Source organism: Anopheles coluzzii, chromosome 3 (assembly GCF_943734685.1).
Source record: "Anopheles coluzzii chromosome 3, AcolN3, whole genome shotgun sequence".
Lineage (NCBI taxonomy): Eukaryota > Metazoa > Arthropoda > Insecta > Diptera > Culicidae > Anopheles > Anopheles coluzzii.
The window spans coordinates 7,924,171-7,949,279 of record NC_064671.1 but is presented as its reverse complement, the minus strand read 5'-3'; the positions used below and the strand labels follow the sequence as shown (position 1 = coordinate 7,949,279).

The window sequence follows — 25,109 nt, the reverse complement described above, 5'->3', positions numbered from 1 at the left end:
GCACCATTTCCGCTTCGTGTCGATCCCCATCGATCCCCGGTACCGGATACAGCCATTACATTACGATGCATCCGAGCCGTGCACCGAGCCCGGCTGGCACGCGAATGAAATCGACTGCATAATCCGATGATCCGATCACGCTGATGATATTGACGATCTTCGGCACGTTTAATACACCGCCGTACCGGAAGGCACGTTGTCGAAGTCTGCTTTATTTTTCCACCCATCCACACCATGATTCCATGATTTCGAACACTTTGCGTTTACTACGTCGTTACCTCATTTCTGATCTCTCTTTCTTCCTCTCTCTCTTTCTTTCCACACGTACAGGTTTTCGATTGCCGATACGTTACGACCACCAGCGGTATGTTTGAAGCGATCTGCAATCACATCAAATATGCTACCAATAAAGGAAACCTCAGGTATGCTCTCCGTGCTTTACCGTTTGTATGTTCCGTACCGTTAATCTTGTGCCAGGGCTTTTGAATAAAAGAGTATGCGTCTGTGTGTGTCTGTGTGTATGTGAGAGTGTCTGTTGGTTTTACTGCTCCCGTTCTCGCTTTAACTGGTTTGCATCGGTGTGAGCCGCACTCAAGTGGTATCCTTTTGCTGTACGACAAAGCTCAGCGTGTGCTTCGATCGAGAAACGAGTACACTTATCTTGACACCTAGCGCCCAAGAGTTGAAGGATTTTTTTTCTGATAGCAAAAGGAAGGATTCTTTATGATGTTAGGATGATTGAGTAAGCGAGTGTAGGTGGTTGTCAATTTACTCAATCAAGGTGGAGAATATTTTGCTCGGAATGTGATACCAGTGATATTGAAAAATAAAATCGGTGCATGGTGATGTTGTGTGATGGTCTTCGTAGAACTCAGCTTTCACTATTCCTTTGGTTCTTTTAATTTTTTTTTTGAATGCTCAACAACTCGGAATGGATGCATTTTTAATATTGAATTTTACCTTTTCGCTCAAAATTACGTCACACAAATGCCTAAATGTATGCAATTGTCATAACAAAAGCACTTGTTTAAAACTCCTGGTATCTTCGGAATCTCTAATAAAAGTCTCACCAAGCAGAAATGCATCATTCTAAGCTTCAAAAGTGCATACAGATCTGTCTTACCTTAATCTGTAAATTTACCAAATCATCCCTTTTGTAAACTCCCGTCTTCCTCAAACACACACACACACCTACCTTGACTGAATTCAATAGAGCTAAATCATTTTCACAAGATAATCGAACAGATTCAATTTTTCACTAATACCCACTAAGCCGCCCATTTCCTTGCAACCACCGATAAAGTCGTCTGATCCGTCCTCACCGTTTCATTTTCTGGTCTCTCGCTCTCTCTCCCTCTCCCATCTAGATCGGCCATCACGATTTTCCCACAGCGCACGGACGGCAAGCACGACTACCGCATCTGGAACAATCAGATTATCTCGTACGCCGGCTATAAGAACGCAGACGGTAAAATTATCGGTGATCCGGCCAATGTCGAGTTTACTGATGTATGAAATCGAACCCATAGCGACCGATAGCGAAGTAGCAGTGGCAGCCCGCACGTGACCACTCGTCTTACCTCGTGTTTTCGTCTTTTCTTTTCTCGTTTCATTCGCGGTCGGTTTGTCTCCACTCATTTGCGCCTCACGTTTGATCTCAGTTTTGCACCAAGCTCGGCTGGAAGAGCAAGCGCACGGAGTGGGACATCTTGCCGCTGGTGGTGTCGGCGAACGGGCACGATCCGGACTACTTTGACTATCCGCCCGAGCTGATCCTGGAGGTGCCGCTGAGCCACCCGCAGTTCAAGTGGTTCGCGGAGCTGAACCTGCGATGGTACGCCGTGCCGATGGTGTCCTCGATGCTGTTCGACTGCGGTGGCATCCAGTTTACGGCGACCGCGTTCAGCGGCTGGTACATGTCGACCGAGATCGGTTGCCGCAACCTGTGCGATGCCAACCGGCGAAATCTCCTCGAGGTAGGCCTGTTGATAGCGGTCAATGATAGCGGTAGACGTAGATAATGTTGCCATCGCGCGTGTCAATAATTTGATTGATTCTTGATGGTAAAAACTCGTCTGATTTTTTTCCCTTCGCTACACAGCCAATCGCCATCAAGATGGGACTGGACACACGAAACCCAACCTCACTGTGGAAGGACAAGGCGCTGGTGGAGATTAATATTGCCGTGCTGCACTCGTTCCAGAGCCGCAATATTACCATCGTCGATCATCACACCGCCAGCGAGAGCTTCATGAAGCACTACGAGAACGAAACCAAGCTAAGGTAATGGGTTTTGCGTTGGTAGTATCCAACCCTTTCGCACGTGATGGGAAACAGTTTCTCTCGTCTGTCTTTTTGCCTTCACTAAACCGTTGCTTAACGTTTGCGCTACCTTCGAAACCAGGAACGGTTGCCCGGCCGATTGGGTATGGATTGTGCCGCCAATGTCGGCCTCGATAACGCCGGTGTTTCATCAGGAAATGGCCCTCTACTATCTGCGGCCGTCGTTCGAGTATCAGGTGGGTAGCTTACCTATGCTGCGGATGGTTTGGGTGGTAATATTCGAAGTGAAATCGATCATAAATTGTGTGCTCGCTTCCATTACTAGTCGTAAATTAAAGGTTTGTTTTTACAAATTGAGATACTTCCGTTGGGTTCTCCTTCCCTCACGATGTGTAATGAATTCTAAGGAAAGAGCACAAATCGTGTAAAAAAAAGGATAAATTTAAAAAATGAACCGATAAGTTTTATTCAAAATCTGACATATTAAAAATGGAACGGACACATTTTGGACCGAAAAGTTTGGTCGAATTCGCTCGGGAATGGATTAAAACGCCCCGAAGGCACCCGAATGGTTTGATTGTTTAAACACGTTTCTAATTTTACTGCTCGCACTCTGTCCCGTCCCTCAAAAGGACAGAAAAATGGGTACAAATCAATGGAGGAAAAGTTTTCTACTATCTCCGCTAACGTGAGCGCTGTGCTTGTATCCGCTCCACATCCATTGCTGGGGGGAATGAAACAGAAAAAAGGTGGACCTGAGGTCCATTTCGGAACGGAAAACGTGATATAATGCTTATCTTTTTTTTACTTCATTTTTTTCTTCATGTTCAAAACCGTTTAAATTTAGCTGCCTTTGAGCTATATTCAATCTGTGTATTGAAATTGCACGTGTACGCAGGGTTTAATATTCCATTTTTATTTCCATTGTAACAGGAATCAGCAATGAAAACGCACATCTGGAAGAAGGGGCGAGATTCGGCGAAAAACAAGAAACCTCGCCGAAAGTTCAACTTCAAGCAAATAGCTAGGTAAGAGTTGTTCATGTTTTTAATACATAAAATACTTCTAAATGACAATTAGTTGTGCTTTATTTCATCTATATACATTGCTTGATAATCGGCAACAAACGATTAATTTCCAACAAATTGTATTACACGAATGACGGGGCCGTATTAGAAGCGGAAATGAAAAATAAAACACCACCAAATGATCATCTGCTACCACACCAGATGTAATTGTTTTCCGTTTTCCTGCAAAGGAAGACAAGGAAAAATTGAACCATCAATCCAAGCATCGTACATGTGCAAGGTTTAACTTGAACGGTTTCGTGCTTTTCTTTTTCAATGTGCAAGGGAAGATGAAAAAGCGAAAAAAAAACACACACACACAATACAATGCTTCCAAACAATCGCTCTTTTGTTGGGAGGAATACAGAGATTATTATTTGTCTACCTGCTTAGCAGCAGGAAGGTCTGCACGGTGGATTATGGATGGTAAAGCACACTAAGCGATAGACACTTCAAAATGGACCCTTTTGTTGGTGTTTTTCATAATTGTTGCCTCGCCTTGGGGCAGAAAAAATGGGTAAAATGGTTTAAAGAAATGGGTTTTGATAGACAGATGGTACAAACTCTTTAATTATCTGGTACATTCCTTTCGATGTCATTCATTTTTATAAGTGCTTCGTAAAAGGTTACAATTTGTTAACATTCGAACACATTTTGCTGGATGAAAATTGGAACCTCATTCTGCTAAACCGAATGACTCATAAAACTAATATTCTTTTCTCGCTTATTGAATTCGATAAACTTTGTCGATTTGATCACGAACGGATTAGCGAACGCTTCAGTAATAATCGTTGAGCTGAGGGAATGGAATTACCACCAGAATTAGATTCAATTGAACTGAAGCTACATTCAAGCTACCCGCTGCAAGAGCTTCAGTACTACGGAGTTGGCAATCCTTTTGGAACTCCATCCAAAAAAAGAGGAAAAATCCCCCAACCAACATCAAACGAAGCGTGGTTTGTGTCGCCGAAAATTGGCGTACCGCACTCCATTGAACCCATTCATTGGCTCCCCGAACAAGAACACACACACACACTTTCTCACTGCCTGTGCAAGGAGCAAAATGCCAAATCAAAGTGCAACGAGTCGGGAAAATCGGAAAAAGTCATAAATTTAATAGCCCAATCATCGACCACAGACGGACCACAGAGCGGCAGACTGTCCAGTTCGGGTTGGACTGTGCTACTCACGTACGAACGAGCCACACACACACACACACAAAGATGACCGGCAACGAGCGTTGATTTTCCGGCACGCATCAATCTCGTCCCGGCACACTGTCGGTGGCAGGTTTTCGATACCATAACCAGCACGATGCCGGTAGGCCGACTATCACGCTTTTGTAACGCATTATCATCAACGCTCGGTGTATCCGGGTCGCAGGAAGGTTAGCTTTTTTGGCATTTCTTTTTCGAACAAAAACCACAATTCGGTGGAGGAAAAATTCAAATTTTATCCATATTCATGCACTGCCGAAAGGTGGCAACATGGGTCACGCATGTAAAATAGTAAAGATTGATGCATTTTTGATCGATGGTTGATTATGGATTAGTGACGTTACGCGAATCAACAGTTACTAAATGACTTTCACATCACTGCTGTTTAGAATAGATTTAATGGTTTTACAAATTTGCCACATTTCCCATCAACTGATCAAATGAAATTGAATAATTATTAAGCTACAAATTGAACGAATACCAAATAACATTAAACAGAAACTCACACACTTCCCGCACAACACTTTCCACCAGAAAAAGCTACAAACGAAAGTTCGACCCGTGGTGGTCAATTTCTGCTCCCAAATTTACCAATAAATATTTGCCAACGGTTCCCGCTAATGGAAGTGCGTTGAGTGCAGTTGTGCAGGCACAAGCCCATGCGCCCTGCGTAACTCGGTTTTCCGCTTACACATTGGCGGGAGTTTGCAATAAATGTTTACATGAGAGAGTGAGAGAGTGCAGCACCCCGACCATCATGATCAACGGTTAAGCGGCCAACGGAACACACAACTCTTGCTGGAGCGAAGAGGTTGGCACGCGTGTGTGTTTATGCCAAAAACAGAAAATACCAACCGAGCGAAAGCATTTCCACTCGCTTCCATGCGATCGAGAAAAATCAAGCGAATGGAAAGCGAAGCAGTCAGAGGTAGCTAACGATTGGTTTTAGGTTAGCAGCTGGTAATAGCAGTGGACGACGGGGCCGTTTGAATGTTCGGCCAGTTTGGCCCAGGTGAACAATTTTCCAACTCACTTTTCTGCTGACAGAGTTCGAAAAAGGGTGAAGCTGCACACGGTCCGCTGCACATTCTGTTTGATATTTGAGTGCAGCAGCCATTTTCGGAGCCAAAACGGTTGTTGTTTCCTCGACTCTGGGGAAACTAGTCTACTTTCCTCCAACCATTGGAAATGGAGGAATGTACTATTGTAATTTTGTAAAATTGCGTAGGAGTTTCGACATTCTTTCATAAAGAATTTTATCTGCTTTTACTCCATAAATTCAACATATCTCTGTTCTGAAAGGATTACCATCAAATTGATCCATTTTTGAATGCATCTTGCATGTGGTTGCCAATTTGCTACCACAACCTGTGGCTTCTTGTCTACTTTTATGACTGCTGAAGCACATACATTGCTTCTGCCGGTACAAATTTAATTAAAACACTTCAAAAGGATGACCGAAACGGGTCCCCACAGAATGAATCGTGCTGTGATGTTTGCTTTGAAAATCGTGTGCTACCTTTGAGTCGTTTTAATAAGCCATCCAAAATATTTTCAATTACTTTAGTGTACTATTATAGCAACATAGCATATACATACAATTTGCTAAAAATACGCTTCCTCCTGAAATCACGTCCAATGTGGCTCAGCCCATCTCATTTTTGGTGACGATCACTTAATATCCGCATTAATGGAGAGTTTAATATTGGTCATAAAAATAATAACCACGTACACACGCACCAGGACACACCAGGATTGTCACCCTCAATAAACCACCTGTTTTCCACTTCGACTTGCCCTTTTTCTGCCATTCCATAAAAATCCTGACAAGCGTGGACAAGGCCACGCGAAAAAAAGAACCTAATCTACCGCCGGTCATGAATGGATGAAAATCACTCTACATTAAAAAGTACGTACCACCACCAAACTTGCAAAGGAGCAATCGTGTTGCTTTTTCCACGCTTCGTGCTGGAAGGTCGATGGCAACAGAAAAGCGTCCAAATTCTCCGCCCTCTCTGTATTCGTGAACGTTTCCGAAATTCTTGGAGCAAAAGATGAACGAAACACAAAAAATAGATTGTGACGAACAGGAAGTGCCATGCTCTTCTGTGCCATGTTACTGTCATCATCATCAAATTGCTAACATAACAGCCAATTTACACCATTCGTCCGCCATCTGCAACCATCCGAGGTGGAAAGGGAGGATGGTGCAAGCAAGGAACCGGCAGTGACTTTTGACCTTCTACCTCCCCGTAGCTGGCAGTTTGTCGCCAGCTGAAGTGAGAGTTTGAAACCGGACGGCACTCTGTCCCGTGCTGGCACTTGAACGCACGCAGAAGCGAGCCGTGTGTCCTTACGGAAAATGGTTCACTTTTCCGACACGATTGAATGGAGATGGCGCAATTTTTTGGGGCCGATTTTTCCTTCTTTTTGGACTTTGCTTTTCGCTTTCTATTTGGAAACTACTTCATCTCTTTCTCCATTCAAGTGAACGTTCAGTTTCGGCGTCGTGTGCAATGAAGGGGAAAAATGAGCGCCCACCGAGTGGGGGGGGGGAAGGAACGGTCAAAAGTGGAACCAATAAAAATGCCATAATAATCAAATTCAATGACCATTGGGGCGTTTTGGGGGGGCGGATGGAGCGACAAACAATAGCAAAACGCGAGAAAAAAAACTAGACCATGGATAAAACGATCATAGCTTAAATGGGCAAACAGGAGCTACAACCGGACGAACGTAAAATGCATCGTTTATGTGCAAATGATCCTTTGCATACGAAAGCGATTGTGATGGTGAAATGTGTCTCATTTTTCCCTCTAAATTCTTGTGGAAGGTTTTGTTTTGCGCTGGAAAAATGCAATTACAGCGAATATTTCTCTCTGTTGGTGGTACTTATGCAACGATTTAATGTAATTTAAATTGCATCCATCTTTCCGGACGTTTTGGGAAGATTTCTTAACGACATAATGCCATCCTTTTTAAGAAATCTTGAATTGTTGAATCTTGAGCGTACATCAGGAAGTTTAAAAATCACATTTCTCCGTGCACAACTCAACAACAACTTCTGTGTGTATAAAATGATCATTTCGATCGTTTATCACTTTCCACAATGTGAGGTTTTTTTTCTTCAAGAATAAACTGCTTGACGCGTCACAACCTGCTTTTCGCACTTTTTTCGCGAAATCCCTTCCTTGTTTGTAAAGCGTATAATTTCTTTGGCAGAATCTTTTAAATCGCCAAAAGAGAAAACGAAACCATTGCAAAAGAAAATACGCTCAACGCTCTGCTGCAGATGCTGCTCCGCATCGTTTTACACTTTGATGATAGATGGCCAACGTAAAGGAAGCGTAGCACACGACTTCGCCCACAATCGTACATGGCATCCGCAGCGCATTCTAACGCTGCCAACTTCCAAGTTGTCGTGGAAACGAGTGGCAGCACACAATGCACACAAAAAACACACAGGCATTTCAACTAGCACGGTGACACGAACCATCGTCAGACGACGTGCTGGTAGAACACTCGTGCCTTTAGCGTTGCATTGGAAACTACTTTTTTGCATTTGTTCTCGCCTCCAATCAACCATTGGAGCGTAGTTTTTGTGTTGTTCCCTTGATCTGTCCACAAAGAGCAGCATTTTCCGTATTCCCTTGTATTTTCCTCTACCACTCTACCAATAACCGTTTGTCGTTGTCTCGTTCTCTTCCCCAGAGCTGTCAAATTTACATCGAAACTGTTCGGACGCGCCCTGTCCCGCCGGATCAAGGCGACCGTACTGTACGCGACCGAAACTGGACGCTCGGAACAGTACGCCCGTCAGCTGGTGGAACTGCTCGGACACGCGTTCAACGCACAGGTAGGTTCAATCTTGATTGCCTGCCCCACTGGATGACACACCATCTGCCCGATGTAGTAGCTCTATTACTGCTGTACTGCTATCGATGTAGTTGCGTTGGTGGGGTTCAGGAGCCAATTTCAGGAGGAGAAAAACATTGTGCGGTGAACAGACATTGATCCGAAAGGGGAAAGACAAGAGTTAATGCCAATGGAGATGGTGATCCGGCCAGGGCACGTGTCGTCGTTACGGATAATCTTGTCCGGTAGGATCTCTGGTTTCTGGTTCTGGTAGGGATTGAGATGGATGTTCATGTTTACTAATCGGCTGCGATGCGGTATCTCGAGACGGCTTGAGGAGATTGATTGGCAAACTGATCAACAATGAGAGGGACACATTGATTTTCAAAAGATAACTTTTTGACATTTTTAAATTTTTGTTAAATAATGGTTGCATACCTTCAGGCGCTAAGGAAACGATTTAAAGATGGGAAGTCGCCATTCACAATTAAAGCCAATTTAAGAACACGTATTTAAATTCATCCTAAAAATTGATAGCTCATAGCGTGATTTGAACCTTTTTCCAACAGTTTTCACTGTCTCATTCTATCAATAACTACACCGTAATACCTCAGACAGGTAACCGGACTGGAAAGAATTGAATTATCTCCATCTCTTAAGAAATGATCCATCCCATCGCTTCCAGTCTCGCTTGTCGTCAGCATATTCCAACCAGCCACTCTTTCTACTACCTTTCACGAGAGCATAACCATAGAAAGCGAAGCATTCTTGATCCCAACCCAGCAATGCCAACCATGCCGTACAATAACATCGTCTTGTGACTTCCCTCGAGAGATATTCATAGCCCCAAAAAGCTTCCACTTTGGCGTAGAGAAGAAACACTTTAGAACGCGATAGAGCAAAGTGTGTTTTACTTTCCATCGTACTCATGGTTGAATGTTTTTTTTTGGTTTGCCACCGTTCTTGTTGCTGCTGCTTTGCTTAAAGGACTCTCGAAGGTGCGCGACACACTCAGCAGCTGCTCACTCTGTCAGCATACTCTTCATCTCCCTCAGTTCCTGGTTCTTTTTCCACAATTTAAACTGTTTGAATACGGTTCGGTGGGAAGGGAGGAGGGAGGGGCGCAAATGTAGCAAACGTGTTGCATGCTTTGCCCAAGGACCCAAGGAAGCGGATGAAAAATGAAGCAAGCACGAAAACCTGTAAATTCGTTCGTAAATGCTGCAAACACTAAACACGGCACACGCAAGTCCCTGGCAGGGGAACAGAATGTTTGACGACTACGGTGGGCTATGTTGACGTTAAAGCTTGTTTACGCTTCAGCAAAAAGGGGGGGGAGGACGGAGCACAACCCAACGCCCACAGCGGGAGGTAAAAGAATTAGCTAACTCATCGTTTTTCGCAAAACCCCTTTTTCCATCGTGCTCCGAACATCCGTACAGAAGGAAGGTTGGGAGGAAGGGTTACATTTTATATTCCAGAATGCGGGAAACGAACCTTCTGGCACTATTTTCCACTACTATTCCCATTATCAAGTCTCCGTCGCTCCAGCATGCTGTTTCGCATCAAATGTTGCGTGATTTCGTTATCCTTCCCCCCATTATAGTAAGATGCACTCAGCACAGCTTCCGTTGCTGGTTCTGAAGTTGCTCTTCAGATGCCTGTTTGGCAGGTTGCTTTTAAAATTCAATCTTTGAGCCCTGTTGGTATCAAGATTTTCGTTACTGCTCCAGTAAGGGGTTATAGTTCCGGCAACAATATTTAAAAAGGCAAAACAACAATCAACCTCACGGGAGAGAGGTGCTCATTGTGAGCTTTAGTCGGAAGGGTGTCGGAAGTTTAGCTTACAAAAGCATATTCTTGGGATGTTTTGTAGGGAAGGAGAGATATCAGGATAGGGACAAATATTTTGCTTGCATAATGCAAAATCCATACAGTTTGTTTTCTTTTCCAAATTTGAGGATTAAGTGCTAAATTGATGATTTGATTTGATGGTGTTTGTTTGCGTTAATGTTGTTGACCATTTTGTTTATATTGTTTTTCTACACTTAGTTCCAATTTGTTATATGTTCTGCTCTTATCGATTCTCTTCACGTGTTCTATTGGTAATTTGATTTCCTTTTTCATTTTTCCTTATAATTTACCATTATAATCATTTTTTTCTTGTTATACTTCTTTTCATATTTTGTTTTATATTTTTATTCATTGTTTTGATAAAAGGGAGTGTTTTCACCTTTTTTATATCCATTTGTATGATTCGCCTAATTTTATATTTTAGTGTTTTGTACGATTTTGTTTGATTTATTTGCGCAACATAATAACGGATGTTCAAATGTTCATGAGCGAGCTAATTCTGCCAAATTCCTTCCATCTAATTTCTTTTTCATCTCCACACAACTCCCTCAACGCACATACATCAGCCAATGATGATAACAATTGCTAACAGCAATTGGTGCTTACCGAAACCCGCTCAGTAATATCATATCCACGAACGAAAGTAATCACGCAAGGGCCTTCCATTCAATCTCTTCTCTCTCTGACGCAAAGAAGTAAAACAATCTTATGAAACAACGCTTTTATCCTGCTCGCATCGACGATCCAACCTTATGCCCGGGAACTGAATTTCAATCGAGCAGAACATTTTCCGCTCCACGAAACCTAACTACAAACACAAATCGCCGACATCGAAAATTGGGCCACCATCGCCCGACGTTGGATGGGCGAGAATATTTATTGTTCCGGTGTAATTTATGTTGGCCAAACGCAACCCACCCACCCACCGAAAAAAAAGGGATAGCAACTAATATGTTCATTTCCTTTATTTTCTGTTCCTGTAGTGATTCTTTTACTTCTGTTTCTAACACCCACACGTGCGGTGGCGGTCGTTTCGCGCGCACATTTTTCCTCACTTTTTCGTTTCAGATCTACTGCATGTCGGATTACGACATCTCATCAATCGAACATGAAGCCCTGCTGCTGGTCGTGGCTTCCACGTTCGGCAACGGTGATCCACCGGAGAACGGAGAGGTAAGAACATGTGCCAGCATCATCTCACCTTACCACCAGCTTACCAGACTAACTAGTGTGGCTTTTTATTATTTTGTCAAACTAACGACTAATGTCTACTGTGTATTGTGTCGGGAAGGTATGGTGAAGTTTGAGAACGTTGAGACGAACAAGCCTTCCACCAATCGACCACACTTTCGATGTAAAATAATAACCTCAAATTAGCAGACGGAGTAATGGGGTTCTCGTGGTCGTGCTCGGTGATGCTCGATGGTAATTGTGGAGAGCAATGGGCTAACATTACCTTCTGCGAAGAGTCGTCGTTCTTTGGGGGAGGGGGTTGTGTGGTACGCATCGTTCTGGTACGTTGGATGCAGAGAGCGGAGCGAAGGTGGTGGTGAAAGACGATTATGTTTGACTTGCTGGAGGGTGAGAGATTGAAACGAACCGAGAAACAACCGCAATGATGTTGAGAATGAGCTAAGGAAAGCATTTTCGGGCTACATTCTTCTTAGAAAAGCGCTCTCGGCGTGCGGGCGAAGCGGTTGTAAAACTGGAAGCCCGACAAGAATGAATGGTTTCCTAACCGCAGCCCAATTAGAAGGATTTTTGGAATAAAGGACCTTTCGCAGACGCAGAATGCATGTTTATAGCTTGGGAGGGGTTGGTTTTGCTTAATTTCATTGCAAAGTTTACTGACTGTAGATTTGGAATAACGTGCAACTGTTGTGTTGGAATTAATACTCCCATTTTGCGTTTGATCTACCTAAGATAAGATAATCCCAAAACATCAACAAGCGCTTCAATCATCCCGATGTAAATTTGTCATCCAATAAAACATTGATCCTTTGCGAAACTATTTACACCTCAGCGAAACGAAAGCATGACATCATTAAAATCTGCTGTCAAAACTGTCAGCCGGCAAACGCATCCTCCAGCCAGAACGTGGGCTTTAACAAATTATATTTTCATTAACGCCCATAGCCTTTCACACACACACACGTACGCTCAAGCTCTTTCAACCCCCTTCAAACAACATTCATCCCACTCACGTTGCTATGGTGAATGCATAATGAATTGAGCAGCGTACAAGGAGGCGCAAAACAGGAGCCCTAACCTAACAATCACACAGCAACGTGCGGCGGTGGTTTAACATCACACGCGTACGACAAAGTAAGACCTCCACCACCACGACAACCGGAGCGCCAAAACTTGCCAAAAAGGATGTGTCATTTATTTCCCAAACAAAGAGTAAAGCTTCTTGCTCACAACAACCAGACCAGCTTCAGAGTTTCTTGCGAAAGCATGACAGCATCTTCGCGCTCCCCGCAACCTGTTCACCTGGGGCGGTGGGAGACGATAAAGACATCCAGCATCACCGATAGAGGAAGATGTCTTTCTTTTCTTTTTTTTTTTGGGTGAAAGTGAAATAAAAACACTTCACACCAGCCACCGTCGTCGTCGTCGTGGGCCATCATCATCGTTTCGGAGTTTATTCATCTTTATTTATGAAATGTCATCGTTGGCTGGTTGGTTGGGCTGGGTGATTTCGAGGGTGGTTTCGAGGAAGCATTATGTATTGTGATGTCCATTAACACGCATCTAGTGACATGTTCGCCAACCATATCTTTATTCATTTGTTGACTGTTGAGTGTGTGTGTGTGCGGTAGATTGTTTGACGTATCGACCGTTAAACAGTAACGACTAACCAGGATTTGTAATCAGTGTAAAATAACAAGAAAGTGTGTGCAACTAACAAGGATGGTGAGAGTATGTGAGAACACCTTGAAGTTGATTATTCATTATTATTTCCCTGTTTTTGTTTCGTTTTTATTTTCATGTTTTATTTTGTAGCTTTTTAAGAGCGGATTGGAGACCCGAAAGAGTAAAACGGTCAGTAGATGTTATTCTGCAGACATGAAGAGGCTGGATGAACGCCCTTATCGTGATGACATTAGCCCACAATTATATTTTTGATGTTTTTAGTACACCTACATTTTCTCACTTCAACTTTTCCTAACTCCTAAATTTCAGCTTTTCGCACAAGATCTGTACGCAATGAAGCTGCACGAGAGTGGCCACCATCAAGCCCACAGTGAGCTCACCATTGCCGCTTCGTCGAAATCCTTCATCAAGGCAAATTCGCGCAGCGATTTGGGCAAGTTTGGCCCGATGGGTGGTCGCAAGATTGACCGGCTTGATTCACTGCGCGGCTCCACCACGGACACGCTTTCGGAGGAAACGTTCGGTCCACTGTCGAACGTGCGGTTCGCCGTGTTTGCCCTCGGCTCGTCGGCCTATCCCAACTTTTGCGCGTTCGGTAAGTACATTGACAACATACTGGGCGAGCTGGGCGGCGAGCGGCTGATGAAGATGGCGACGGGCGATGAAATTTGTGGCCAGGAGCAAGCGTTCCGTAAGTGGGCGCCGGAAGTGTTTAAGGTAGGCAGGAAGCGATATATAGATGCCACGGAACACGTGAAAAAGGGAAAGGGTACAGTGTACATTCCAAATCTCGATTTTCACAGATCGCGTGCGAAACGTTCTGTCTCGATCCGGAGGAAACGCTCTCGGATGCGGCCTTTGCGCTGCAGAGCGAACTGTCCGAGAATACGGTACGGTATGCGCCGGTTAGCGAGAACGAGCCGCTCGACCGGGCACTGTCCAAGTTCCACAACAAGAAATCCATGGAATGCTCGGTGAAGCGGAATCCAATCAATCTGCACTGCGAGATGAACGGTACCGAGCGGTCCACGATTTTGGTAGAGATCATGGCGGAAGGGGTAAGTGCAATGGGAGCGGTGTGGGGAGTGGCGAGGGGGGTTTGTTTTGGCATCGGTACAGGAGCTCCGAGTAATGTTGGGCTCGGATTCACGTTCGGCATGTTTTCGAGAGAGTGAGTTACCGGAAACGTTTTGAGAGGCGCTCACGTGTTGCATTGCCGATGGCTACTTGTTGCTTTTAAGAAAGAATTTTTGGAACTTTACTCCAATTTTGCATCGGGATGTCTTATAAGCTTAAAGTTATCACTGAATTAAATACAATTTAAGCATCTTTTCGGGAAATTAGTTTAAAAACAATTAAAGCAACACAAACATAGAATATCTCCAAATAGCCGTTAAAAGCGCTTCAAAATGAGTTCCACTGCAAATGAGTTCCCAAAAAGCTCCTCCCAAGCTTACAAATAGCGAAAGGAAGCTTTGAGAGTGAAGGCTTTGGTAGACATTTGTAAGGTTTTGTCAAATTCAAACTAACGGACGAGTTCTCTTTACATCCATCACCAGATCGATTACGAACCAGGAGATCATGTCGGTATCTTCCCAGCAAATCGGAAGGAAATTGTGGACGGAATTATCGAGCGTCTGACGGGTGTTAACGATCCCGATGAAGAACTGCAGCTTCAAGTTCTGAAAGAAAAACAAACACAAAACGGTATTGTAACTGCATCACACTCCTCGCCCCTCCAAACAGTGTCCAATAATGAAGTGTCCTCTTGATTTGATGGCTTGATTTCTGCAGGTGTCTACAAATCGTGGGAACCGCATGAGCGTCTACCCGTGTGCTCGCTTCGCACACTGTTGACCCGTTTCATGGACATCACAACTCCACCAACCAGACAGCTGCTGACCTACCTTGCTTCATGCTGCAGCGATAAGGCGGACGAGGAAAGACTGCTTATGCTAGCCAATGTGAGTTCTTTTTGCTACATTCAAAATCCTTATTTCAACTAATGCTGCTCATCCTTCCCCCCTATCAAAGGAGTCGTCGGTGTACGAGGATTGGCGCTACTGGAAGCTGCCCCATTTGCTCGAGGTGCTAGAAGAGTTCCCCTCGTGCCGACCACCGGCAGCCGTCTTTGTCGCCCAACTGAACGCACTGCAGCCACGCTTCTACTCGATCTCGTCCTCGCCGAGGAAGTACTCGAAAGAAATCCATCTAACGGTGGCGATCGTCACGTACCGGGCGGAGGATGGCGAAGGTGCCGAGCACTATGGCGTGTGCTCGAACTATCTGGCCAACCTGCAGCCGGACGATAAGATCTTCCTGTTTGTGCGCAGTGCGCCATCGTTCCACATGTCGAAGGATCCGACCAGACCGGTCATCCTGATCGGTCCCGGTACTGGCATTGCACCGTTCCGTTCGTTCTGGCAAGAGTGGGACCACATCAAGTCGGAAATGGTTGACTGTAAGGTATGTGGAATGTTGCCAATTAGTGTTGGAGTGGAGGATAACGTCCAGTTTGGACTTAATTGATTTCTTTTATCTTATTAGATTCCTAAGGTATGGCTCTTCTTTGGCTGTCGTACAAAGAATGTTGATCTATATCGGGATGAAAAGGAGGAGATGGTCCAGAAGGGTGTTCTCGATCGCGTGTTCTTGGCACTATCGCGCGAGGAAAACATTCCAAAGGTAAGTTGGTGGACAAAGGACTCTTTTCTTATCAATTCCAAACTCCCATTTTTGCACTCTTATCCTCCTCTATCACAGACCTATGTACAGGATCTGGCCCTCAAGGAGGCGGACTCGATCTCGGAGCTCATCCTGCAGGAAAAGGCTCACATCTACGTCTGCGGTGACGTCACCATGGCCGAGCACGTGTACCAGACGCTGCGCAAAATTCTAGCGACGCACGAAAACCGCACGGAATCCGAAATGGAGAAATACATGCTGACGCTGCGGGTAAGTAGCGATGATCGTGATCGTACCCGTCGTGATGATCCGTTTGTGCGCCGGTTCCGGTTTCCACCAGCACTGGACAGATGACGGGCAGGAATGTTGATGCAGCATCCACCGAGTGGGTATTGTTTGTTCGCATGACGCGACTCGTGCCCGGGATGTGTAGTTTTTAATTTGTTTTGTACGTCTGCTTTTTTAATGTAATGGTCGTTACTAAACATGATCGTTGCCACGTGTCCTTGCTTCCAACGATGAGAGAGGGAGTTGGTGTTTTAATACGACTGTTTACAACCGTACATCAATGAAGATTGCCGCAGATACTGACTCCAGACGCCGGTTAATTGCATTCGTGCGATCAGAAGCGTGCGATAGGTGGACGGTTTTATTTTAATGATCGATTGAGTGGCACAGTCACATTGCTTAGGTGATTGGGAACGAACTGCGATGATTTCAATTTTAAAGACTTCAACAGTGATCAAGCGACGAAATTTAAATTTTTCATTTTCAAAGAGAGTTGTAGAACATGTCTCGGTCCGGGTTTTTTCATAGTCTTCCTATGCCAACGACACTTTTGACGTGAGCTCAAGCACAATAAATCTTCTCACATCGGCTTGATGAGTTATTCAATTTTTATAAGGTCCAGTCACACTTCACAGTTAGCACCCATGTGATTACCACGGCCATTAAAAAGATACATTAGCCACTTGCCAGTAATAATTGAACCATTTTGTGGCTTTGGACACGGACGTCAACTTCGGGGGGCGATCGAAACTCATCCCCATTGCATTCAAATGAGCGCCACTGGAATGGAGCTCCCTTCCTTGAGCACGTCCCAGCTAATGGTACTACCCAACCCTACGATATCATCCACCCCAGTGATAGAGATACGGGTACCGAATGCTTGCCTTTGATCGAATCGAACGACCCGCTGCGGTCAACCCATCCGAACGGGCGGTGAACGATTCCGCCTGCATTACGATCACGTACTGCTCACGGTGCCTTCGGTGAAGGCTTCGCTTCTATCTCTAGGCCGGGATCGGTCGGTGATTGAATGCGTTTTGTTTACGGAAGACGGTGCTGTTGCCGGTCAGAAGAACAATCGATCGGTGGATTACAATGCATTGTATGAGTCCTTCTGTTCGGTTGTTGACTTATTAGATGAGTTTGATTAGAGGAGCATTAAACTCCTGGGAAACAGTTCTATAAACTAACAAAAAACACATTTCTCTTATATTAATATGTAACGCTCTCTCTCTCTCTATTTTTTTCTTTCGTTCCAGGACGAAAACCGCTATCACGAGGACATTTTCGGCATCACCCTACGTACGGCTGAGATCCACAACAAGTCACGTGCCACTGCCCGCATTCGTATGGCTTCCCAGCCGTAAGCGTTTGGTCCGGACAGTGGCTTCACCAGTGTTGGACGACCCTTTTATGCAGCAATGACGCACTCGGAAGCAATATAGCGGTCTTTAAGCAAACAAGTTTAGATGAATGCGAAAACGTTGGTTTTTGAAGAAACAGAAACATTTGTTTCAATGTTTCCTCCACTCTCAACACCACTGAGTCGCAACGAATATAAGGCGAAGGCGAAAAGTGTAAGTGTGTTGTAATGTCTCCTTTTCCCTCTCCCCAGGGTAGCGAGACAGTTTTCCAATTCTACATTTAACAAGCAGTTGATAAGAAAACGATACCATTTGAGCACTTCTTTGCTACCACTCCAGTACTGCAGTAAAACGATCCTTAACGAACAAGCTTGGGGAAAGTGTACCAACAAAATCATTCAAATCTTATTGCTTAAACTGCACATAACTAGCACCCCCTTTCGCCTTTCGAGTGCAAGTATATTGAGAGCGCGTACTGCAATTGCACCCACACTTTTTCTCTCAACTCTCAACTCTACCGACCTCTGCATCTGGATGTTTTTATGAGTGTTTAATAAATGCACCACCACGATCACACGTTGTTGTACGCGTTCTCTCGATGGCATCGTGGCAAATGTTGTAAAAGGCAATACATTTACATTAGATACAATTTTAAATACATCGAAAGCAAATTGTGAAACTCATACCCACAGCAAATACGCAATCACGCTCTGCACCAAGCTCTGCTTCACACAGCTGCTGCTCCTGTACTTGTGTGCACCTTTTTCCGAACCGAAAAGCAAAGACAACACACCGTACTAGAAGGTTTTTAAGATGGGAAGTTAACAAAACGTTTTCACTGTTAAATTTTATCAAACCAAACTCTAAGCTAAACTCTATCTCTCTCCCTCTCTCGAATGTGTGAAATATAAGTTAGATGCGGTGCTATTATAGAAAGCTGCTGCTGGTGGTGGTGATATGGTGAATGTTATTCAAATCCAAGGGGTGTGTGTGTGTTTGTGTTTTTTGGTGTGTGCGTGCGCTAGGATAGGAAATCCATCAACTGAACAAATGAAACAATTTCGAACCGATGTCTTATAATAGATAGTTACGTTTCCGGCAAACAAACCCCTCAAACTAAAAAAAAAAAACAAACAAACAAAACACAAGCTTTCATATGCACACAAAACTAGTTAAACAAAACGAATGAACTAAGATGCAGGCGAATGCGAGGCGAAAGTCCTTTGACGTGAAACTGATGAATGTGATCAAACTGGTAGCAAGGGTGTGGCAAACCGGTGGGAGAAGACGGCATTGTATTTCGAATGAGCAAGGAGTAGAAGGAAAGGATGGCAAGAGATGAATATAAGTGCAGTTCTTTTTATTGCAAATATATTAATCATCATCATACAAAAGAAACATCTACTCTGACTCACGGAACATCTTTAAAGCAAAAGCTGAAAAGGGAGATGATTATTTACATATTGCGTTCTTAACAGTTTCTTTCCCATCTTAATGCAACTTATTGGCGCAGAGATAAAGCATTGAAATTAAAGAAAGTCACAGAAATGCACCTGATACCCACCCCATAATTCAGACAGCACTAACTTATACACCCTCGTCTATCATTCTCTCCGCTACTCTCTCAATGGATGTGTGTGTGATATTGTATACTGTTATCTGATAATTTTATCAAAACTACAAACAAACAAACAAAAAGCTCCGATTCAAAGCGAACAAAACTGGCAGTAACTGGAAAACAAATGCGAAAGAGAGAGACAGAGAGAGAGAGGGAGAGAGAGAGAGAGAGAGTCGCGAAATGCAAAACCAAAACCAAATCAAACAAAGCTAGCTATATACATACCATATATATACATAGATATATACATACAGCATATATATATACATTTCGATTATATTCTTATACACACTTCTCACACCCGAAACCAACACTACGTTGCTATGGGCAACACTTGAGAGACGCATCTCAACGGCTGTAAACGGCTGCAAACTGTTGAAACGACAAACAAAACAAGGATATGGTTAAAATGTAAGGGCTATGGAAACTATACATCGTTAAAGCAAAGCATACACATGGGCTACACAAGACGAAAGCAAAACACCGTTTCAAATCCTCTTTTTGTCTCTAAAAAAACACGAGAACCAAATTCTTTACAAACAAAGCCCGTGAGCAATTCAATGCGAAGAGCACAGTTGTCTCTAAGAAACTATGCGAACGCGAACAACTCCAGGTCACAAAACACCACTTCAAAATGTGCGGCGGGGGCGGTTGGGGTGGGGTTTGGAAATTCGTACTTTAAAGGAGTAAATAAAAAGCACAAGAAACACCCGCAACAACAACAACAAGAACTAAAATACGCAAGCAAATGGAAAGAAATTATGTTTTGTGTGCATATCCAGTTTCGGGTGGCGGAAAATTATGACTCGTGACTGTTCCGGCACATAAAGCACATGAACTTCCAACGGGGTCCGGGTATACGGGTTTGCCAGCAATTGACCACTGGCACGAATGTATCACAAACTCCTTTTACAGACCATGATGTGCTGGTTCGAGCGAGTTCATTTGTCTTCCGCAGGGTCATAAGTATGTCCTGGTAGTTCCTTTGGGGGTATCGATTGGCTCCTTTAGTGCCTTTTCGGGTGTAGCCTTCCCGAGGTCGCCCAACAACCTTGACTGTGAGACTGTGGCCTTACGTGTCGACGTGGGGAGAGTGTCTTGTTTTTTTTTTAGAATAGAAGGAAGGAAACAATTTTCAACTGGCAGATTGGTTTTTCCCTCCGGCCGTTTTGTGGATCAATACAATGAGCTTTTTTCACATGGTTTTCAGCAACAAGGTGAATGTGCAGTAAGGTTCAAATAATTTGAAAGAAATTCGTTATTAATCCTCTAATTTCAAGTAGGTTTGAAATCACCCTCCCGTTCATGGCCTTTGGCGTTATCTCCATAGCAACACAATTACCAATTTGTCATCGCATTCATTCATAACTTCTTGCGCACACGTACACACCAACTCACTAACGTCAGTTGAGCGAGCAGTATGGCGTAACTGCAGTATTGCAACATTGTGCAATACGACCGAAAAGGCCACTACTTCTGGGAAAGCCAGTCAGCCGAAGTTCACGTTTCAGCTAGCAACGTTGTAAAGAGAGGAAGAAATCGTTCAAACAACTGATGACCTGTTTCTAACAGATGAGTGGTAAGTTTACTGATTTATTTAGGTACTTTATTGTGATCTTTGTGGTTTGAAGAATGTATATTAAAACATTCTATTTTTTTAAAGCTACAACCATGATAAAACGCATAGAATTCTTACTCTAGACAATGTAAGATGTACTTAGTATTGAGTGAGAAATGTGTGTCACCCATAATGGGGGGAGTTCTATGTGCTGGGGGAAATATAAACTCCCACAAAACAGATTAACCGTAGCGCGTGGCACGCCTCCAGCTGCTTGGATGCTTCTGTTGCTAAGGGGAAAAAAGGGTCATGTAAGAACGAAATCTCCAGTGCGTCACACTGCTTCGAAGAGCATCGAATATCAGCGGCAACGGCTTCAATTTGAATTAGTCCACCGCCGTCGTCCAACTTCCTGCTGGTGGAAATTCGACCTGCGCGACAACTGTGTCGTTCACACCGAGGCAAAACGAAAGGTCACAACTCCAGAACCGTCTCTCGCGACGGTCGTACTGCCAGATCGATGAAATTCTATGAATGGTATAGAACGCAGCACGGTAGCGTACGCGATTATGCAAAGCGGTGCAGTTGCAATTCGAGCCAGCCGGCCAGTCCAATAATTGTGCATGCGTTTCATTAGCCGAAGACAGGGCTCTTTTTGTGTCATTCGTGGCGATCCCTTACGGTGCTCAAACACATAAGAAAGTGCGACACCGGCAACCGTTTGCTAGTTTCGGCAGTTCTTGTCTCATTTTTTTGAAGTTTGCTTCGGTTTGGGACGCCACCAACGTCATACCAACGTCGCACGTTGTGCTGTGTCAGCTGGGACCGTTCGCGGTAAAAGCTTCTCAGACCCCGGGTAGAAGCTTCTGCTTGCGATGGCAATTCGGCTCCGAACATCCGATGCTTTAGTGACAGTTTCATTCAATTGATGTGTGTTTTTTGTTTCTTCTTGTCTATCGATTGCGATTCGATTATTTGCAAGTTATTTGAGCACCCGCCCAGACACCGTGGCAGCAACCAATCGATTGGAAGGACCAGACATGGGGTGATGTTACCGTACGATCGGCTCAAAATGTGTCATTTATTGTTGCATTTCATGCAAACAATTTGTCAGCAAGGCCTAGTTACTAAAAATAAGCTGCTGACACGAACACGAACAACAAGTGAGACTAGCAATTCGAATTAAAAAAAAATAATAATTTGTGCTTAACGTCGTGCTCCCCAAAAACAGCTACAAAAATCATCAACCGTCATCTGTCAGCCATCATTTATCACCCCTGATTATCATCATTCCATCGCGTTTTTTTTTTTTCTTTGACAGCATCCGACCTTCCAATGTCACAGGAAGGGGGAACTTTCTCACCAAACCCTTTCCCGAGCCCCACCAAAAAACCGCCGAAAGGCGCCAGTCGCGTGCCCAATACATCCGGTAGAAAGGCCTCCCCATCACTGCTGATGATCACCACTGACTGTCCACTGACACACGCGACTGGGAACTCGGCGCCACTGACCGCCAACTGGAGGCTCACTGAATTCAATGTCACTTTTATTGAGGATGAAAAATTAGCTTTGAAAGATGTGACAGTGGGGAGACAGGTTGAACGAACGGTCGCGTCAGACATCAGATCCGACCCAAATCTTCCCGCAAAAGCCCAGCCCGTCTGACGTCAGGGTTTGACAGTTGACAGTGAAGAAGGGGAGGAAGGGGGGGGGGGGCATACGGCTTAACAGAGGAGCACAGGAAGTGAAACCGGGTTGGCGCCTCGGGTCCGGACTCGAAGGAATCCGGAACATGGCCGGGCTGGAACGGTTTTTTTTTGCTGCCGCTGACGATTATTGCCGCTAAAAATATCCTCCCGCTGAAGAAGTGGGGCGGAGTTTCGGAGCACCACGAGACTGGGGGTTCATCTGGGGAGTGGGAAATGGTTTCTGAACGGGACGGGAGGAAGTTTGGAATGTCCTCCGCACAGATTCCTCGCCCCGACCCCGGGTGGCGGATGGAACGAAATAAGTCCGTTATAATTCTTCACTTTACGACCGGTGGTGGTGACTCGTGGCAACAGGTTTGCTCGCTTGGTGGTGAGTCGCCTTTTCGCCTTTTCGCCCTCTCCTCTTCTGCAGTGCATTCTTCCGAGCTACAGCTCCGTCCTCCAGACTGACGGCGGGAGCGTCCTCGGACAATTAATCAACGCGATCGTGAGTCCCGAGGGGCCCCGGCAGGTTTGAGGCGCCACCAACCAAACCGCTGATCGAATTCCCAACCCCAGCGATCGGGAGCGTGATGCTGCAGCTTCTGCCGTTTCTCTGCCCGAGGGCCATTTATTGATCGACGTGTTTTGACACATCCGCGCGCCCGGCCCCGGGGGTTCGGGGCGCCATCGGTCGATGGCACGATCTTTTCGGTGGATGATTAATGGAATCGATCGAATCGGGACGTCCCTTGGGAAGGGGTGGTTTGTTCCACTGTTCCATCGCCACGTGGCAGCGTCGATGTGGAAGTCCTAGAGGTTGATAAATACCTTTCTGAGCTACTAACTTCATTCTTTTTTCACTTACTTAATTATATTTATCTCTTACTTTGTGTTACTTCAGGTTTCACATTACTATTTTAGATAATTTTTGTACAAGTTGTTTTATTTTAATTAAATTTTGAGGTATTTTATATAAGAAATTTACTTAAATTATTCCTATTGTTATTTTCTATATTAACAAATATTAAACATTGGTGATATTTCCTTCCCAATGTCCATCGGTTCTTCTCACAAATATGCTCTGAAATACCATACCGAGAGATCTTTTCAAGACAGTGCATCTTAGCTCCATGGAAACGCATCCAAAGTGTCCATCGATGGTTGGTGGATTTTCCCGTCCAGCGGTAGAAAAATCCCCAACATGAAGCCGTCAAGATTAATCGAACAACTCCGATCCCCGCTTGCTTTGCTACTGTCCTGCACCCGTCGAAAGTGTAAACCCTCGTGTCCGTTCGTGGCACTGGCGTGAAACAACCGTGACCGACAAACAGCATGGCGCTCGCAACCGCTTACAGTCATGGCCATTCGCCGGAGGAGCCGAAGCAGAAGGAAAGGGATGCGCTACTCTTGCTAGCTGACACATTGCACTCCCAGTCGATGCATTTGTCGATGCGTTGTCGCACGCGATCAGAAAGGAATTAGAACTTAGGGACAAGAATGTGTCAACCACATGTGCCAGGGGCAGTTAAGTTTAACTGTAAACCCCTTTTTTGCCCTTTCCCGCCGATGGGACGCCATTAAAACATATCAATCAAACTTTATAATATCGATCATCAGCATTCTGCATCCTCAATTGCATTCGGGATGGGATGGGTTTTACTTAGCCGCGTCCAGCATTCCCAGGTGTTGCGGAATTCCATGCCATCCTCATGGTGTTGCGGCATGAGGGCAGACAAACACCCCGACACCCCGGTATTTAAAGCCCGTGAATAATCATCTAAATCACCTAACGAAGCAAGAAAATCGCTCAAGTTAGCACCAAACGTACGACCAAGGAACGACCTTACGGCCAGCTCGATAACGGCCAGTTTCTGCTAATGAGCACACTGGCGCCGGCGTCGTTATTCATCTGCTGCCGGACGATGTCTTCGGCTTGGATGTTGTGGGTTTGCCGCCGGGTTGGACTGCCGGATGCTATCGGGTGGGGTGTGTGAATTCCTGCATTCCCTTCGCTGCCCGTCCCCACGCGCAGTTTATAATTGCCCCTCACGGTGGGAGGAGAAGAGAGCATCCAAGCATGTGCCCGAGTGTGCCATTTCTTCTCACGTGGCACCATCCCGATTGGGTTTGCTTTTTCGTTTTGGGGCGAGAACCATTTCAACCTGTGGCGAAAACCTGTGGCAATGGGTAATAAAATAGAAAACGGCTGCGCTCAGACAGCTTTGCTTGTCTAAAGGCTTTTGCGAATCCATCTCGCTTCGCTATTTCCGGTGATGGTTCTAGATTCCATTGGCATTCCATCACAACCCATGGTAGTGATTTTTATAGGTCCCACTAATTGCGCCGTGATTAGTTTTACACCCATTGACAGTGATTATTTTGTTTACTCTTTTGTCGAAAATTGTTCATTTCGATGGTCGTTAATGTCAACGCCACGTGCCGGTACGATCGCGGCTTGAAGATCACTCCCTCCCGCTTGCTCATCACCCATGCCGACACACGCCGGCAACGAACCGCGCGTGGCACATTATTCATCAAAATCTTACTCAGACACTTGGTAGAACGGTAATTTCCCTTAAGTCGTTAAATGATAAAAGCTATTTGAAGGTTTAACGGTGGTTCAATAAATGCGCACTCAGCAGTTCATCCCAGGGGTTCACTCTTTCTCTCTCTCTCGTGAAGCCAAAGAGCGTGGTACCAGGCAAAGGTGTCGAACCAACAGTCGAATGAAGATTGGTACAACCATCAGTGT

At 44.8% G+C, this 25,109-nt stretch overlaps 2 protein-coding genes across 5 annotated transcripts in view; both read left to right on the top strand.

The window, feature by feature from the left end:
- LOC120957719 (nitric oxide synthase) overlaps positions 1-19,835 on the top strand; it is an 85,217-nt gene extending 65,382 nt beyond the window's left edge. For 3 of the 4 annotated variants that reach the window (XM_040380062.2, XM_040380061.2, XM_049608526.1), the window contains exons 6-22: positions 331-422; positions 1,368-1,509; positions 1,662-1,976; positions 2,102-2,283; positions 2,405-2,519; positions 3,217-3,311; positions 8,279-8,423; positions 11,345-11,449; positions 13,283-13,321; positions 13,463-13,870; positions 13,957-14,211; positions 14,713-14,860; positions 14,948-15,117; positions 15,188-15,619; positions 15,701-15,838; positions 15,917-16,108; positions 17,386-19,835. In XM_040380062.2, coding sequence (XP_040235996.2) covers positions 331-422; positions 1,368-1,509; positions 1,662-1,976; positions 2,102-2,283; positions 2,405-2,519; positions 3,217-3,311; positions 8,279-8,423; positions 11,345-11,449; positions 13,283-13,321; positions 13,463-13,870; positions 13,957-14,211; positions 14,713-14,860; positions 14,948-15,117; positions 15,188-15,619; positions 15,701-15,838; positions 15,917-16,108; positions 17,386-17,493 — 3,081 coding nt within the window. In that variant the 3' untranslated portion in view covers positions 17,494-19,835. The remainder of the gene's footprint in view (positions 1-330; positions 423-1,367; positions 1,510-1,661; positions 1,977-2,101; positions 2,284-2,404; positions 2,520-3,216; positions 3,312-8,278; positions 8,424-11,344; positions 11,450-13,282; positions 13,322-13,462; positions 13,871-13,956; positions 14,212-14,712; positions 14,861-14,947; positions 15,118-15,187; positions 15,620-15,700; positions 15,839-15,916; positions 16,109-17,385) is intronic. The other variant, XM_040380063.2, reaches the window with a different exon arrangement.
- Positions 1-25,109, top strand: part of LOC120957279 (uncharacterized) — a 93,144-nt gene that overhangs the window by 37,606 nt on the left and 30,429 nt on the right. The window lies entirely within an intron of this gene.